This window comes from Atractosteus spatula, chromosome 5, assembly GCF_055471065.1.
Source record: "Atractosteus spatula isolate fAtrSpa1 chromosome 5, fAtrSpa1.hap1, whole genome shotgun sequence".
Lineage (NCBI taxonomy): Eukaryota > Metazoa > Chordata > Actinopteri > Semionotiformes > Lepisosteidae > Atractosteus > Atractosteus spatula.
Genome location: NC_142710.1, coordinates 10,479,002 through 10,497,792, shown reverse-complemented (window position 1 = coordinate 10,497,792; position 18,791 = coordinate 10,479,002). Strand labels below are relative to the sequence as shown.

The 18,791-nt window shown below is 55.0% G+C and overlaps 1 protein-coding gene across 4 annotated transcripts in view; it reads right to left on the bottom strand.

Annotated features, from left to right (window-relative positions):
• Positions 1-1,325: 1,325 nt before the first annotated feature.
• The window catches only part of eif3c (eukaryotic translation initiation factor 3, subunit C), a 41,724-nt gene continuing 24,258 nt past the window's right edge, over positions 1,326-18,791 (bottom strand). Inside the window, exons 14-25 of one of the 4 annotated variants that reach the window (XM_088915316.1) lie at positions 18,027-18,217; positions 17,360-17,584; positions 14,593-14,784; positions 13,474-13,645; positions 9,021-9,180; positions 7,140-7,205; positions 6,942-7,029; positions 6,518-6,683; positions 5,789-5,830; positions 3,957-3,998; positions 2,606-2,647; positions 1,326-1,496 (exon numbers count right to left, since the gene is read on the bottom strand). In XM_088915316.1, coding sequence (XP_088771442.1) covers positions 1,423-1,496; positions 2,606-2,647; positions 3,957-3,998; positions 5,789-5,830; positions 6,518-6,683; positions 6,942-7,029; positions 7,140-7,205; positions 9,021-9,180; positions 13,474-13,645; positions 14,593-14,784; positions 17,360-17,584; positions 18,027-18,217 — 1,460 coding nt within the window. In that variant the 3' untranslated portion in view covers positions 1,326-1,422. Of the gene's footprint in view, positions 1,497-2,605; positions 2,648-3,021; positions 3,193-3,956; positions 3,999-5,788; positions 5,831-6,517; positions 6,684-6,941; positions 7,030-7,139; positions 7,206-9,020; positions 9,181-13,473; positions 13,646-14,592; positions 14,785-17,359; positions 17,585-18,026; positions 18,218-18,791 lie in introns of those variants that run through there. The other 3 variants (XM_088915317.1, XM_088915318.1, XM_088915320.1) reach the window with 3 other exon arrangements.

Below are 18,791 nucleotides of genomic sequence, written 5' to 3'. Positions count from 1 at the left end.
TCTCTCTCTCTCAGTGCAGTGTTAATGTACTGGAGTGTCCAGTCAGTGTGTGTGTATTAACCCGTCTCTCTCTCAGTGCAGTGTTAATGTACTGGAGTGTCCAGTCAGTGTGTGTGTATTAACCCCTCTCTCTCTAAGTGCAGTGTTAATGTACTGGAGTGTCCAGTCAGTGTGTCTGTATTAACCCCTCTCTCTCTCTCAGTGCAGTGTTAATGTACTGGAGTGTCCAGTCAGTGTGTGTGTATTAACCCCTCTCTCTCAGTGCAGTGTTAATGTACTGGAGTGTCCAGTCAGTGTGTGTGTATTAACCCCTCTCTCTCTCAGTGCACTGCTAATGTACTGGAGTGTCCAGTCAGTGTGTCTGTATTAACCCCTCTCTCTCTCAGTGCAGTGTTAATGTACTGGAGTGTCCAGTCAGTGTGTGTATTAACCCCTCTCTCTCTCAGTGCAGTGTTAATGTACTGGAGTGTCCAGTCAGTGTGTGTATTAACCCCTCTCTCTCAGTGCAGTGTTAATGTACTGGAGTGTCCAGTCAGTGTGTGTGTATTAACCCCTCTCTCTCAGTGCAGTGTTAATGTACTGGAGTGTCCAGTCAGTGTGTCTGTATTAACCCCTCTCTCTCTCTCAGCAGCGCCCCCTGCTGTTTTCTGCTCCCAGCGCAGGTTATTCCCCAGAGATTCTCCCTGCCAGCGCGCAGCTCAGTCCATAACCCGAGGCCGCAGGGAGAGGACAGACACTGTCCACTTTCACCCTGGGCTCCCGGCCTGACGATCTCTGCTCTCTGCTCCTGCTCCGCGAACTGGGAGTCAGGAATCGGCCCCGGACTGGGCTCGGGACACTCCCTCTGGACAGAGGGACTGCAGGAGGCTGGTGACACAGGGCAGCAAGGAGCAGGTCTGTTTGACCAGTGTTTAATCATTCACAGGCCGACCAGAGAGGACCTGACCTGACGGAGAATCTCTTCTTCGTTTCAGAACTAAGAACAGCAACAGAATGAACACAGCAACAACCACACACAGCAGGACAGGAGACACAGTGAGAGAGAGGAGATCACAGAGAGTCCCTCTGTAATAAACACACACAGCAGGACAGGAGACACAGTGAGAGAGAGGAGCAGAGACTCCCTCAGTAATAACCACACACAGCAGGACAGGAGACACAGGGAGAGAGGAGATCACGGAGACTCCCTCAGTAATAACCACACACAGCAGGACAGGAGACACAGGGAGAGAGAGTGGAGATCCTAGAGACCCCCCACTCCAGTCACACACACACAGACCCCCACTCCAATCTGACACACACACAGACACCAGGACTCGGAGCCATGCCAGTGAAGGGTGTTTATTGGTTTTCTCTCTACAGTGGGAGGGGGGCTGGGGACAGTGTCGGTGCTGTGTCTCTGGGCCTGGTCGCTGAGGCCCATCAGTACGAACTCTGGTTCTGACGGTACCCGCCCCGCTGGTACCCCTGTTTCTGCTGGTATCCACCCTTCTGATCTGTAAAGCACAGAGAAAGACAGGCAGACTGTCAGGCTGGAACCAGACTGTCAAACTCCCAGTGAACAGCAGTCTGATCTGCTCCAGGTTTTACACTGCTGTCAGACTCCCAGTGCGCAGCAGTCTGATCCGCTCCAGGTGTGACAGTGCTGTCAGTCAGACTCCCAGTGCGCAGCAGTCTGATCCGCTCCAGGTGTGACAGTGCTGTCAGACTCCCAGTGTGCAGCAGTCTGATCCGCTCCAGGTGTGACAGTGCTGTCAGTCAGACTCCCAGTGCGCAGCAGTCTGATCCGCTCCAGGTGTGACAGTGCTGTCAGACTCCCAGTGCGCAGCAGTCTGATCCGCTCCAGGTGTGACAGTGCTGTCTGTCAGACTCCCAGTGCGCAGCAGTCTGATCCGCTCCAGGTGTGACAGTGCTGTCTGTCAGACTCCCAGTGCGCAGCAGTCTGATCCGCTCCAGGTGTGACAGTGCTGTCAGACTCCCAGTGCGCAGCAGTCTGATCCGCTCCAGGTGTGACAGTGCTGTCTGTCAGACTCCCAGTGCGCAGCAGTCTGATCCGCTCCAGGTGTGACAGTGCTGTCAGACCCCCAGTGCACAGCAGTCTGATCCGCTCCAGGTGTGACAGTGCTGTCAGTCAGACTCCCAGTACACAGCAGTCTGATCCGCTCCAGGTGTGACAGTGCTGTCTGTCAGACTCCCAGTGCGCAGCAGTCTGACCCGCTCCAGGTGTGATAGTCCCGTCTGTCAGACCCCCAGTGCGCAGCAGTCTGATCCACTCCAGGTGTGACAGTGCTGTCAGTCAGACTCCCAGTACACAGCAGTCTGATCCGCTCCAGGTGTGACAGTGCTGTCTGTCAGACTCCCAGTGCGCAGCAGTCTGACCCGCTCCAGGTGTGATAGTCCCGTCTGTCAGACCCCCAGTGCACAGCGGTCTGATCCGCTCCAGGTTCTTACAGTACTCCAGCAGTTCAATCCTAGTGTGAACCGGACTTCTGGGGCACTGGTGTTTGACACTGTAGATCCTGGAGCGGATCGGACTGCTGTGCACCTGGAGTCCAGCTGCCACACCTACAATGTTGAACACTTAAAGAGCTGCTCCAGCACTTACCTCTCTGGTAGCCCTGCTTCTGCTGGTATCCTCCTTTCTGGTCTGGAAGGACAGAGGTGGTGGTGTTAGTTGGTTTTCACAGAGAACCTCCCCACTTTTCAGTTCTTTACACAAAGAGCAGCGGGAGAGTGGAACAAGCTGCACAGCCATGTTGTTAAAGCCGATACCCTGACTTCTCTCAGGACACACTACTGTACACAGAGAGGGGTAGGGGTGTGGAACAAGCTGATACCCTGACTTCTCTGAGGACACAGCTGGATGAGACACTCTAGTCAGGACAGGAGACACTACTGTACACACAGACCCCCCACTCCAGTCCGACACACACACACAGACCCCCACTCCAGTCCGACACAGACACACAGACACACAGACACACAGACACACAGACACACAGACACCAGGACTCGGAGCTGTGCCAGTGAAGGGTGTTTATTGGTTTTCTCTCTACAGTGGGAGGGGGGCTGGGGACAGTGTCGGCGCTGTGTCTCTGGGCCTGGTCGCTCAGGCCTGTCAGTACCAGCTCTGGTTCTGACGGTACCCGCCCCGCTGGTACCCCTGTTTCTGCTGGTACCCACCCTTCTGATCTGTAAAGCACAGAGAGAGACAGGCAGACTGTCACAGAAGGCCAACGCTGTCCCCACATCCTGTCACACTGCCAAACTGGAACCAGGCTCTCAGTCAGACTCCCAGTGCGCAGCAGTCTGATCCGCTCCAGGTGTGACAGTGCTGTCTGTCAGACTCCCAGTGCGCAGCAGTCTGATCCGCTCCAGGTGTGACAGTGCTGTCAGACTCCCAGTGCGCAGCAGTCTGATCCGCTCCAGGTGTGACAGTGCTGTCAGACTCCCAGTGCGCAGCAGTCTGATCCGCTCCAGGTGTGACAGTGCTGTCAGTCAGACTCCCAGTGCGCAGCAGTCTGATCCGCTCCAGGTGTGACAGTGCTGTCAGACTCCCAGTGCGCAGCAGTCTGATCCGCTCCAGGTGTGACAGTGCTGTCAGACTCCCAGTGCGCAGCAGTCTGATCCGCTCCAGGTGTGACAGTGCTGTCAGACCCCCAGTGTGCAGCAGTCTGATCCGCTCCAGGTGTGACAGTGCTGTCAGACCCCCAGTGCGCAGCAGTCTGACCCGCTCCAGGTGTGATAGTCCCGTCTGTCAGACCCCCAGTGCACAGCGGTCTGATCCGCTCCAGGTTCTTACAGTACTCCAGCAGTTCAATCCTAGTGTGAACCGGACTTCTGGGGCACTGGTGTTTGACGCTGTAGATCCTGGAGCGGATCGGACTGCTGTGCACCTGGAGTCCAGCTGCCACACCTACAATGTTGAACACTTAAAGAGCTGCTCCAGCACTTACCTCTCTGGTAGCCCTGCTTCTGCTGGTATCCTCCTCTCTGGTCTGGAAGGACAGAGGTGGTGGTGTTAGTTGGTTTTTACAGAGAACCTCCCCCCTTTTCAGTTCTTTACACAAAGAGCAGCGGGAGAGTGGAACAAGCTGCACAGCCATGTTGTTAAAGCCGATACCCTGACTTCTCTCAGGACACAGCTGGATGAGACACTCCAGTCAGGACAGGAGACACTACCGTACACAGAGAGGGGTGGGGGTGTGGAACAAGCCGATACCCTGACTTCTCTCAGGACACAGCTGGACGCGACACCCCAGTCAGGACAGGAGACACTACTGTACACAGAGGGGGGTGGTACCCCTGTTTCTGCTGGTACCCAGCCTTCTGACAGGGGTCTTATCCACTCCAGGTGTGACAGTGCTGTCTGTCAGACCCCCAGTGCGCAGCGGTCTGATCCGCTCCAGGTGTGACAGTGCAGTCAGTCAGACTCCCAGTGCGCAGCTGTTTGATCCGCTCCAGGTGTGACAGTGCTGTCAGACTCCCAGTGCGCAGCAGTCTGATCCACTCCAGGTGTGACAGTGCAGTCAGTCAGACTCCCAGTGCGCAGCAGTCTGATCCGCTCCAGGTGTGACAGTGCTGTCAGACTCCCAGTGCGCAGCAGTCTGATTCGCTCCAGGTGTGACAGTGCTGTCAGTCAGACTCCCAGTGCGCAGCAGTCTGATCCGCTCCAGGTGTGACAGTGCTGTCTGTCAGACCCCCAGTGCGCAGCAGTCTGATCCGCTCCAGGTGTGACAGTGCTGTCAGTCAGACTCCCAGTGCGCAGCAGTCTGATCCGCTCCAGGTGTGACAGTGCTGTCAGACCCCCAGTGCGCAGCAGTCTGATCCGTTCCAGGTGTGACAGTGCTGTCAGTCAGACTCCCAGTGCGCAGCAGTCTGATCCGCTCCAGGTGTGACAGTGCTGTCAGTCAGACTCCCAGTGCGCAGCAGTCTGATCCGCTCCAGGTGTGACAGTGCTGTCTGTCAGACTCCCAGTGCGCAGCAGTCTGATCCGCTCCAGGTGTGACAGTGCTGTCTGTCAGACTCCCAGTGCGCAGCAGTCTGATCCGCTCCAGGTGTGACAGTGCTGTCAGTCAGACTCCCAGTGCGCAGCAGTCTGATCCGCTCCAGGTGTGACAGTGCTGTCAGACCCCCAGTGCGCAGCAGTCTGATCCGCTCCAGGTGTGACAGTGCTGTCAGACCCCCAGTGCGCAGCAGTCTGATCCGCTCCAGGTGTGATAGTGCTGTCAGACTCCCAGTGCGCAGCAGTCTGATCCGCTCCAGGTGTGACAGTGCTGTCAGACCCCCAGTGCGCAGCAGTCTGATCCGCTCCAGGTGTGATAGTGCTGTCAGACTCCCAGTGCGCAGCAGTCTGATCCGCTCCAGGTGTGACAGTGCTGTCAGACTCCCAGTGCGCAGCAGTCTGATCCGCTCCAGGTGTGACAGTGCTGTCAGACCCCCAGTGCGCAGCAGTCTGATCCGCTCCAGGTGTGATAGTGCTGTCAGACTCCCAGTGCGCAGCAGTCTGATCCGCTCCAGGTGTGACAGTGCTGTCAGACCCCCAGTGCGCAGCAGTCTGATCCGCTCCAGGTGTGATAGTCCCGTCTGTCAGACCCCCAGTGCACAGCGGTCTGATCCGCTCCAGGTTCTTACAGTACTCCAGCAGTTCAATCCTAGTGTGAACCGGACTTCTGGGGCAGTGGTGTTTGAGACTGTAGATCCTGGAACGGATCGGACTGCTGTGCACCTGGAGTCCAGCTGCCACACCTACAATGTTGAACACTTAAAGAGCTGCTCCAGCACTTACCTCTCTGGTAGCCCTGCTTCTGCTGGTATCCTCCTTTCTGGTCTGGAAGAAAGAGAAAGAGAGATGAGGGTCATGGTGTTAACTGGTTTTCACAGAGAACCTCCACCACCCTCCGTTCTTTACACAAAGAGCAGTGGGAGAGTGGAACAAGCTGCCCAGCCATGTTGTTGAAGCCGATACCCTGACTTCTCTCAGGACACACTACTGTACACAGAGGGGTAGAGGTGTGGAACAAGCTGATACCCTGACTTCTCTCAGGACACAGCTGGATGAGACATCCCAGTCAGGACAGGAGACAGTACCGTACACAGAAGGGGGTGGGAGTGTCCAACAAGCTGAGACCCTGACTTCTCTCAGGACACAGCTGGACGAGACAGTCCAGACAGGACAGGAGACACTACTGTACACAGAGAGGGGTGGGAGTGTGGAACAAACTGATACCCTGACTTCTCTCAGGACACAGCTGGACGAGACAGTCCAGACAGGACAGGAGACACTACTGTACAGAGAGGGGTGGGAGTGTGGAACAAACTGATACCCTGACTTCTCTCAGGACACAGCTGGATGAGACACCCCAGTCAGGACAGGAGACAGTACCGTACACAGAGAGGGGTGGGAGTGTGCAACAAGCCGATACCCTGACTTCTCTCAGGACACAGCTGGACGAGACAGTCCAGACAGGACAGGAGACAGTACCGTGCTCGAGGTGAGACGGTGAGAGACTCTTACCCCTGTTGAAGTAGCCCCCATAGACGCCCTGCTTGAGGTCGAAGACCCTCTCGTTGTTCTCCACCAGGCCGCCCAGCTTCTCGGCCAGCTGCAGGGCCACGTTCTGCAGGGAGGAGGGCTCCGTGCGGTGCATGACCACGGTCTGCGTGGGCTGGTCCAGAGAGGCCTGCAGAGAGGACAGAGCTTCAGTGTGTGTGTGTGTGTGTGTGCGTGTGTGCTGGTCCAGAGAGGGCTGCAGAGAGGACAGAGCTTCAGTGTGTGTGTGTGTGTGTGTGTGTGTGGATGACGAGTGGGGGGGGCTCCCCGAGACTGGGCCTGGACGCCCCTGGTGTCACGAGGAGAACTGGATGACGAGTGGGGGCTCCCCGAGACCGGGCCTGGACGCCCCACACTGACCCCCTGTGGAGGCCCGCTGGCACGTTACCATGAGCTCCTCGTTGATGATCATCTTGCTGATGATGCTGTGCACCATGGGCAGCTCCAGCTCGAACATCAGGGCTAGCGTCTCCATGCTGGGGGGGAGAGAGGAGGAGGAGGAGGAGGAGGAAGAGGAGTCAACCCAGCGCAGGGAACAACAGGACACCGCGACGCACGAGGAGGACGGGCGCGCCCGGAGACGTACCTGATGGAGTCGTACACGCTGCTGTAGGTGAAGAGATACGTCCGCAGGGACTCCTCCTGGATCTTCCTGCGAGGGCAGAGACAGCAGACCTTACTGGGACCACATCACAATCACGGCTACTGGGAGCTGAGCTCGTCACCAACTAATTATAATAACTATCATCAGACTCCCCTGGAACTGACTCTCCAGGCTGGACTGGACTGCCTGGACTGGGAGCTGGATGAGTTCTGAACTGGGATTATAATCAGACTCCACTGACACTGACAGAGCAGTCTGAGACTCTCCAGGCTGGACTGACTGACTGGACTGGGAGCTGGATTAGTTCTTCACTGGGATTATAATCAGACTCCACTGACACTGACAGAGCAGTCTGAGACTCTCCAGGCTGGACTGACTGACTGGACTGGGAGCTGGATGAGTTCTGAACTGGGATTATAATCAGACTCCACTGACACTGACAGAGCAGTCTGAGACTCTCCAGGCTGGACTGGGCTGACTGGACTTGGAGCTGGATGAGTTCTGAACTGGGATTATAATCAGACTCCACTGACACTGACAGAACAGTCTGAGACTCTCCAGGCTGGACTGGGCTGACTGGACTTGGAGCTGGATGAGTTCTGAACTGGGATTATAATCAGACTCCACTGACACTGACAGAGCAGTCTGAGACTCTCCAGGCTGGACTGGACTGACTGGACTGGGAGCTAGATGAGTTCTGAACTGGGATTATAATCAGACTCCACTGACACTGACAGAGCAGTCTGAGACTCTCCAGGCTGGACTGGGCTGACTGGACTGGGAGCTGGATTAGTTCTTCACTGGGATTATAATCAGACTCCACTGACACTGACAGAGCAGTCTGAGACTCTCCAGGCTGGACTGGACTGACTGGACTAGGAGCTGGATCAGTTCTGAACTGGGATTATAATCAGACTCCACTGACACTGACAGAGCAGTCTGAGACTCTCCAGGCTGGACTGGGCTGACTGGACTGGGAGCTGGATGAGTTCTGAACTGGGATTATAATCAGACTCCACTGACACTGACAGAGCAGTCTGAGACTCTCCAGGCTGGACTGGACTGACTGGACTGGGAGCTGGATTAGTTCTTCACTGGGATTATAATCAGACTCCACTGACGCTGACAGAGCAGTCTGAGACTCTCCAGGCTGGACTGGACTGACTGGACTGGGAGCTGGATGAGTTCTGAACTGGGATTATAATCAGACTCCCCTGACACTGACAGAGCAGTCTGAGACTCTCCAGGCTGGACTGGGCTGACTGGACTGGGAGCTGGATTAGTTCTGAACTGGGATTATAATCAGACTCCACTGACACTGACAGAGCAGTCTGAGACTCTCCAGGCTGGACTGGACTGACTGGACTGGGAGCTGGATTAGTTCTTCACTGGGATTATAATCAGACTCCACCGACACTGACAGAGCAGTCTGAGACTCTCCAGGCTGGACTGACTGACTGGACTGGGAGCTGGATTAGTTCTGAACTGGGATTATAATCAGACTCCACTGACACTGACAGAGCAGTCTGAGACTCCCCAGGCTAGACTGGACTGACTGGACTGGGAGCTGGATGAGTTCTGAACTGGGATTATAATCAGACTCCACTGACACTGACAGAGCAGTCTGAGACTCTCCAGGCTGGACTGGGCTGACTGGACTGGGAGCTGGATTAGTTCTTCACTGGGATTATAATCAGACTCCACTGACACTGACAGAGCAGTCTGAGACTCTCCAGGCTGGACTGGGAGCTGGATTAGTTCTTCACTGGGATTATAATCAGACTCCACTGACACTGACAGAGCAGTCTGAGACTCCCCAGGCTGGACTGGACTGACTGGACTGGGAGCTGCTGGGTCACTGACCTGACCAGCATCTCGCGGACGCGCTGGGCCTCAGGGAACAGGTCCCACACTTTGCTGTTCATCTTGTCGTTGATGATGAAGGCGTGGCAGGTGCTCCAGTCGCCCATCTTCATCGCCTTGGAGGCAGCGACCACGTGCTCCCGCATGCTCTCGGGCGGACCTGAGGACACAATCAATCAATCAATAACCCTGCCAGATCAATACAGGAGCCACCACGAGCTCCCACGTGCTCTCGGGGGGGACCTGAGGACAGAATCAGTCACCAATCAATCAATAACCCTGCCGGATCAATACAGGAGGCACCATGGGTATCGGTGGCCTGCGCACCGCTGTGGAACTCAACCCCGCGCCTCTGAACACCCGGCGTTCACAAGCCCCCCCCAGGCCCAGCCCGGGAGCCGACCCGACAGTCAGACAGCACCTGGTCTCGGCCCGGCCTGGGGGACAACCTGCGCCAGAGACTCGGGCCCGTTCACTGCTCGGCACACCTGTGGTGTGGAGGGTCCGGCCCACGGCACCTCCAGCTCAATTAACCACCTCCACCTCCCCCACTCTCCAATTAACCACCTCCACCTCCCCCACTCTCCAATTAACCACCTCCCCCCAACTCTCCAATTAACCACCTCCATCTCCCCCACTCTCCAATTAACCCTCTCCACCTCCCCCACTCTCCAATTAACCACCTCCATCTCCCCCACTCTCCAATTAACCACCTCCACCTCCCCCACTCTCCAATTAACCACCTCCACCTCCCCCACTCTCCAATTAACCCTCTCCACCTCCCCCACTCTCCAATTAACCACCTCCATCTCCCCCACTCTCCAGTTAACCACCTCCATCTCCCCCACTCTCCAGTTAACCACCTCCACCTCCCCCACTCTCCAGTTAACCACCTCCACCTCCCCCACTCTCCAATTAACCACCTCCACCTCCCCCACTCTCCAATTAACCACCTCCCCCCAACTCTCCAATTAACCACCTCCATCTCCCCCACTCTCCAATTAACCACCTCCACCTCCCCCACTCTCCAATTAACCACCTCCCCCACTCTCCAATTAACCACCTCCATCTCCCCCACTCTCCAATTAACCACCTCCATCTCCCCCACTCTCCAATTAACCACCTCCATCTCCCCCACTCTCCAATTAACCCTCTCCACCTCCCCCACTCTCCAATTAACCACCTCCATCTCCCCCACTCTCCAGTTAACCACCTCCATCTCCCCCACTCTCCAGTTAACCACCTCCACCTCCCCCACTCTCCAGTTAACCACCTCCACCTCCCCCACTCTCCAATTAACCACCTCCACCTCCCCCACTCTCCAATTAACCACCTCCCCCCAACTCTCCAATTAACCACCTCCATCTCCCCCACTCTCCAATTAACCACCTCCACCTCCCCCACTCTCCAGTTAACCACCTCCACCTCCCCCACTCTCCAGTTAACCACCTCCACCTCCCCCACTCTCCAATTAACCACCTCCACCTCCCCCACTCTCCAATTAACCACCTCCACCTCCCCCACTCTCCAATTAACCACCTCCCCCCAACTCTCCAATTAACCACCTCCATCTCCCCCACTCTCCAATTAACCACCCCCATCTCCCCCACTCTCCAATTAACCACTTCCATCTCCCCCACTCTCCAATTAACCCTCTCCATCTCCCCCACTCTCCAATTAACCACCTCCCCCCAACTCTCCAATTAACCACCTCCACCTCCCCCACTCTCCAATTAACCCTCTCCACCTCCCCCACTCTCCAATTAACCACCTCCCCCCAACTCTCCAATTAACCACCTCCATCTCCCCCACTCTCCAATTAACCACCTCCACCTCCCCCACTCTCCAATTAACCCTCTCCACCTCCCCCACTCTCCAATTAACCACCTCCCCCCAACTCTCCAATTAACCACCTCCCCCCAACTCTCCAATTAACCACCTCCATCTCCCCCACTCTCCAATTAACCACCTCCATCTCCCCCACTCTCCAATTAACCACTTCCATCTCCCCCACTCTCCAATTAACCCTCTCCACCTCCCCCACTCTCCAATTAACCACCTCCCCCCAACTCTCCAATTAACCACCTCCATCTCCCCCACTCTCCAATTAACCACCTCCATCTCCCCCACTCTCCAATTAACCCTCTCCATCTCCCCCACTCTCCAATTAACCACCTCCCCCACTCTCCAATTAACCATCTCCCCCACTCTCCAATTAACCACCTCCATCTCCCCCACTCTCCAGTTAACCACCTCCATCTCCCCCACTCTCCAGTTAACCCTCTCCATCTCCCCCACTCTCCAATTAACCACCTCCCCCACTCTCCAATTAACCACCTCCATCTCCCCCACTCTCCAATTAACCATCCCCCCCACTCTCCAATTAACCACCTCCACCTCCCCCACTCTCCAATTAACCACCTCCATCTCCCCCACTCTCCAATTAACCACCTCCATCTCCCCCACTCTCCAATTAACCACCTCCATCTCCCCCACTCTCCAATTAACCCTCTCCCCCACTCTCCAATTAACCACCTCCATCTCCCCCACTCTCCAATTAACCACCTCCCCCACTCTCCAATTAACCACCTCCATCTCCCCCACTCTCCAATTAACCACCTCCCCCACTCTCCAATTAACCACCTCCATCTCCCCCACTCTCCAATTAACCACCTCCATCTCCCCCACTCTCCAATTAACCCTCTCCCCCACTCTCCAATTAACCACCTCCATCTCCCCCACTCTCCAATTAACCCTCTCCCCCACTCTCCAATTAACCACCTCCATCTCCCCCACTCTCCAATTAACCCACTCCATCTCCCCCACTCTCAAATTAACCACCTCCATCTCCCCCACTCTCAAATTAACCACCTCCATCTCCCCCACTCTCCAGTTAACCACCTCCATCTCCCCCCCTCTCCAATTAACCCTCTCCATCTCCCCCACTCTCCAGTTAACCACCTCCATCTCCCCCACTCTCCAATTTAACCCTCTCCCCCACTCTCCAATTAACCACCTCCACCTCCCCCACTCTCCAATTAACCACCTCCACCTCCCCCACTCTCCAATTAACCACCTCCATCTCCCCCACTCTCCAATTAACCACCTCCATCTCCCCCACTCTCCAATTAACCCTCTCCATCTCCCACACTCTCCAATTAACCACCTCCATCTCCCCCACTCTCCAATTAACCCTCTCCCCCACTCTCCAGTTAACCACCTCCATCTCCCCCACTCTCCAGTTAACCCTCTCCCCCACTCTCCAATTAACCATCTCCATCTCCCCCACTCTCCAATTAACCACCTCCATCTCCCCCACTCTCCAATTAACCCTCTCCCCCACTCTCCAATTAACCACCTCCATCTCCCCCACTCTCCAATTAACCACTTCCATCTCCCCCACTCTCCAGTTAACCACCTCCATCTCCCCCACTCTCCAGTTAACCACCTCCATCTCCCCCACTCTCCAATTAACCATCTCCCCCACTCTCCAATTAACCCACTCCATCTCCCCCAACTCTCCAATTAACCACCTCCCCCCAACTCTCCAATTAACCACCTCCATCTCCCCCACTCTCCAATTAACCATCCCCCCCACTCTCCAATTAACCACCTCCACCTCCCCCACTCTCCAATTAACCACCTCCACCTCCCCCACTCTCCAATTAACCCCCTCCACCTCCCCCACTCTCCAATTAACCACCTCCATCTCCCCCACTCTCCAATTAACCCTCTCCCCCACTCTCCAATTAACCACCTCCACCTCCCCCACTCTCCAATTAACCCTCTCCCCCACTCTCCAATTAACCACCTCCATCTCCCCCACTCTCCAATTAACCACCTCCATCTCCCCCACTCTCCAATTAACCACCTCCATCTCCCCCACTCTCCAATTAACCACCTCCATCTCCCCCACTCTCCAGTTAACCACCTCCATCTCCCCCACTCTCCAATTAACCACCTCCATCTCCCCCACTCTCCAATTAACCACCTCCACCTCCCCCACTCTCCAGTTAACCACCTCCATCTCCCCCACTCTCCAATTAACCACCTCCATCTCCCCCACTCTCCAATTAACCACCTCCATCTCCCCCACTCTCCAATTAACCCTCTCCACCTCCCCCACTCTCCAATTAACCCTCTCCCCCACTCTCCAATTAACCCTCTCCCCCACTCTCCAATTAACCCATCAGCAGGAGCGCAGGGCAGAGGAGCTACCCGCTGGTCAAACCACACGGTGACCCACGCACCGGCAGCTCAATTAACCCTCTCCACTCTCCAATTAACCCATCAGCAGGAGTGGAGGGCGTACCCAGCAGCGGCTGTCTCTCGAACGCCCTCAGCTGGCAGAGGAGCTACCCGCTGGTCAAACCACACGGTGACCCACGCACCGCCAGCTCAATTAACCCTCTCCACTCTCCAATTAACCCATCAGCAGGGGCGGTGGACGTACCCAGCAGCGGCTGTCTCTCGCCCACCCTCAGCTGGTGGTGGAACTGCTTGCTGATCATGCGGCGTCGGGCGTCGAACTCGTGGGCGGCCATGTAGGGGATCTCCAGCAGCATGGCTGACACCAGGTACACACACTCCAGGAGCTCCAGGTTAATGTGCATGTGGAACGGCACCTGAGAGAGAGAGAGGGGTTAATACAGACACACCGACTGGACACTCCAGTACATTAACACTGCACTGAGAGAGAGGGGTTAATACACACACACTGACTGGACACTCCAGTACATTAACACTGCACTGAGAGAGAGAGGGGTTAATACACACACACTGACTGGACACTCCAGTACATTAACACTGCACTGAGAGAGAGAGAGGGGTTAATACACACACACTGACTGGACACTCCAGTACATTAACACTGCACTGAGAGAGAGAGAGAGAGAGGGGTTAATACACACACACTGACTGGACACTCCAGTACATTAACACTGCACTGAGAGAGAGAGAGGGGTTAATACACACACTGACTGGACACTCCAGTACATTAACACTGCACTGAGAGAGAGAGGGGTTAATACACACACACTGACTGGACACTCCAGTACATTAACACTGCACTGAGAGAGAGAGGGGTTAATACACACACACTGACTGGACACTCCAGTACATTAACACTGCACTGAGAGAGAGAGGGGTTAATACAGACACACTGACTGGACACTCCAGTACATTAACACTGCACTGAGAGAGAGAGGGGTTCATACACACACTGACTGGACACTCCAGTACATTAACACTGCACTGAGAGAGAGGGGTTAATACACACACACTGACTGGACACTCCAGTACATCAACACTGCACTGAGAGAGAGAGGGGTTAATACACACACACTGACTGGACACTCCAGTACATCAACACTGCACTGAGAGAGAGAGGGGTTAATACAGACACACTGACTGGACACTCCAGTACATTAACACTGCACTGAGAGAGAGAGGGGTTAATACAGACACACTGACTGGACACTCCAGTACATTAACACTGCACTGAGAGAGAGAGAGGGGTTAATACACACACACTGACTGGACACTCCAGGACATGAACACTGCTCTCAGTTACCTGCCGCCTCTTCTCGATCTTCTCCTGCTCGGCATTCCTCTCCTGCATGTTCCTCATCAGCAGGCCCTGGCCCAGCAGCTCCTTGGCGCGGCCGCTGGACTGGATGTCCAGCAGGGCGTTGTGGGCGTCCTTGATCATGCCCTGCCTGAAGGCGCAGATCCCCAGCTGCACCATGGTGCGGTTGTACAGGATCTGACGCGGAGAGAGGGGAGGGGGGTAAATTCAGGGCTACACGTTCTCTTCTCCCACCCGCTGATCTTGAAGAGGGTCACAGCTCCCCCGACAGCGGTCACCCCCGACGGCACCCCAGAAGCTCAGGGTGAGGCAGAGACACGCGTCCATAGAGCCCCCTGGAATCGACCATCAGCTGTGCCAGCGCTCCGGTAGACAGCAGGTGTGCTGTGATGTATATACCAGTACAGGTGGGTCAGGGTGCTGGATGATACAAGTGTGCTGTGATGTATATACCCGTACAGGTGGGTCAGGGTGCTGGATGATACAGGTGTGCTGTGATGTATACACCCGTACAGCTGGGTCGGGGTGCTGGATGATACAGGTGTGCTGTGATGTATATACCCGTACAGGTGGGCCATGGTGCTGGATGATACAGGTGTGCTGTGATGTATACACCCGTACAGGTGGGTCAGGGTGCTGGATGATACAGGTGTGCTGTGATGTATACACCCGTACAGGTGGGTTGGTGTGCTGGATGATACAGGTGTGCTGTGATGTATATACCCGTACAGGTGGGTCAGGGTGCTGGATGATACAGGTGTGCTGTGATGTATACACCCGTACAGGTGGGTTGGTGTGCTGGATGATACAGGTGTGCTGTGATGTATACACCCGTACAGGTGGGTCAGGGTGCTGGATGATACAGGTGTGCTGTGATGTATACACCCGTACAGCTGGGTCAGGGTGCTGGATGATACAGGTGTGCTGTGATGTATATACCCGTACAGGTGGGCCATGGTGCTGGATGATACAGGTGGGCTGTGATGTATACACCCGTACAGGTGGGTTGGTGTGCTGGATGATACAGGTGTGCTGTGATGTATATACCAGTACAGGTGGGTCGGTGTGCTGGATGATACAGGTGTGCTGTGATGTATACACCCGTACAGCTGGGTCGGGGTGCTGGATATTACAGGTTTCCTATGATGTATATACCTGTACAGGTGGGTTGGTGTGCTGGATGATACAGGTGTGCTGTCATGTATATACCTGTACAGGTGGGTCAGGGTGCTGGATGATACAGGTGTGCTGTGATGTATACACCCGTACAGCTGGGTCGGGGTGCTGGATGATACAGGTGTGCTGTGATGTATATACCCGTACAGGTGGGCCATGGTGCTGGATGATACAGGTGTGCTGTGATGTATACACCCGTACAGGTGGGCCATGGTGCTGGATGATACAGGTGTGCTGTGATGTATATACCTGTACAGGTGGGTCAGGGTGCTGGATGATACAGGTGTGCTGTGATGTATATACCCGTACAGGTGGGCCATGGTGCTGGATGATACAGGTGTGCTGTGATGTATACACCCGTACAGGTGGGTCAGGGTGCTGGATGATACAGGTGTGCTGTGATGTATATACCTATACAGGTGGGTCGGTGTGCTGGATAATACAGGTGTGCTGTGATGTATATACCCGTACAGGTGGGTCAGGGTGCTGGATGATACAGGTGTGCTGTGATGTATATACCCGTACAGGTGGGTCGGTGTGCTGGATGATACAGGTGTGCTGTGATTTATATACCCGTAAAGGTGGGTCAGGGTGCTGGATGATACAGGTTTCCTGTGATGTATATACCCGTACAGGTGGGTCGGTGTGCTGGATGATACAGGTGTGCTGTGATGTATATACCCATACAGGTGGGTCGGTGTGCTGGATGATACAGGTGTGCTGTGATGTATATACCCGTACAGGTGGGCCATGGTGCTGGATGATACAGGTGTGCTGTGATGTATATACCTGTACAGGTGGGTCAGGGTGCTGGATGATACAGGTGTGCTGTGATTTATATACCCGTACAGGTGGGTCAGGGTGCTGGATGATACAGGTTTCCTGTGATGTATATACCCGTACAGGTGGGTTGCTGTGCTGGATGATACAGGTGTGCTGTGATGTATATACCCATACAGGTGGGTCGGTGTGCTGGATGATACAGGTGTGCTGTGATGTATATACCCGTACAGGTGGGCCATGGTGCTGGATGATACAGGTGTGCTGTGATGTATATACCAGTACAGGTGGGTCGGTGTGCTAGATGATACAGGTGTGCTGTGATGTATATACCCGTACAGGTGGGCCATGGTGCTGGATGATACAGGTGTGCTGTGATGTATATACCAGTACAGGTGGGTCGGTGTGCTAGATGATACAGGTGTGCTGTGATGTATATACCCGTACAGGTGGGTCGGAGTGCTGGATGATACAGGTGTGCTGTGATGTATATACCCGTACAGGTGGGTCGGAGTGCTGGATGATACAGGTGTGCTGTGATGTATATACCTGTACAGGTGGGTCGGGGTGCTGGATATTACAGGTTTCCTATGATGTATATACCTGTACAGGTGGGTCGGTGTGCTGGATGATACAGGTGTGCTGTCATGTATATACCTGTACAGGTGGGTCGGCGTGCTGGATGATACAGGTGTGCTGTGATGTATATACCCGTACAGGTGGGTCAGGGTGCTGGATGATACAGGTGTGCTGTGATGTATATACCTGTCCAGGTGGGTCAGAGTGCTGGATTTACCTGCACAGGCGGGTCAGCGTGCTGGATGTTGTCCTGCAGGTGGCTCATCAGCATGAGGTCGCGGGCCTGGTACCAGCGGCTGTGCAGCGCGTGGTGGTAGATGTGGCAGAGGATGGCGCAGGTCCGGATCCGGTCCGTCCGGTCCTTGGCGTAGATGAACTTGCACAGCCGGTCCATCAGCACAGCGCTGTCCTCACCCTCACTCTCTGCCTGGTCCAGCTCCGACTGAGGGACACCAGCAGCAGGCCAGGACAGGGGAGAGAGAGAGTGGACACTCCAGGTCAGTCTGGACACAGATACACAGGACAGGCCAGGGAGAGTGGACACTGCAGGTCAGTATGGACACAGACACACAGGACAGGCCAGGCCAGGGAGAGAGGACACTGCAGGTCAGTCTGGACACAGATACACAGGACAGGCCAGGGAGAGTGGACACTGCAGGTCAGTATGGACACAGACACACAGGACAGGCCAGGCCAGGGAGAGAGGACACTGCAGGTCAGTCTGCACACAGACACACAGGACAGGACAGGCCAGGGAGAGAGGACACTGCAGGTCAGTCTGCACACAGACACACAGGACAGGCCAGGGAGAGAGGACACTGTTGGAAACAAGTCCTGGGACAGGGCAGGACAAGGAGAAAACTCGCTGACTCTGAGAAGCGCACCTTGGACTCCCCCTGCTGGTGGGTCAGGGTCCTGCGGTGGGCCTTGTAGTCGAACTTGTAGTAGGTGTGCATGATCCTGCGCAGGTACACCCTGCAGATCTCCTCAGTGCTGCCCTTGGTGTCCAGGTACTGCAGCAGCCGGTCAATGATGGAGCAGACACGACCCTCGTCCTTCAGATTGTCCACATACTCTGAGAGAGAGAGGGGTTAATACAGACACACTGACTGGACACTCCAGTACATTAACACTGCACTGAGAGAGAGAGGGGTTAATACAGACACACTGACTGGACACTCCAGTACATTATCACTGCACTGAGAGAGAGAGAGAGGGGTTAATACACACACACTGACTGGACACTCCAGTACATCAACACTGCACTGAGAGAGAGGGGTTAATACAGACACACTGACTGGACACTCCAGTACATTAACACTGCACTGAGAGAGAGGGGTTAATACAGACACACTGACTGGACACTCCAGTACATTAACACTACACTGAGAGAGAGGGGTTAATACAGACACACTGACTGGACACTCCAGTACATTAACACTGCACTGAGAGAGAGAGGGGTTAATACACACACACACTGACTGGACACTCCAGTACATTAACACTGCACTGAGAGAGAGAGAGAGGGGTTAATACACACACACTGACTGGACACTCCAGTACATTAACACTGCACTGAGAGAGAGAGGGGGCTTAATACACACACACTGACTGGACACTCCAGTACATTAACACTGCACTGAGAGAGA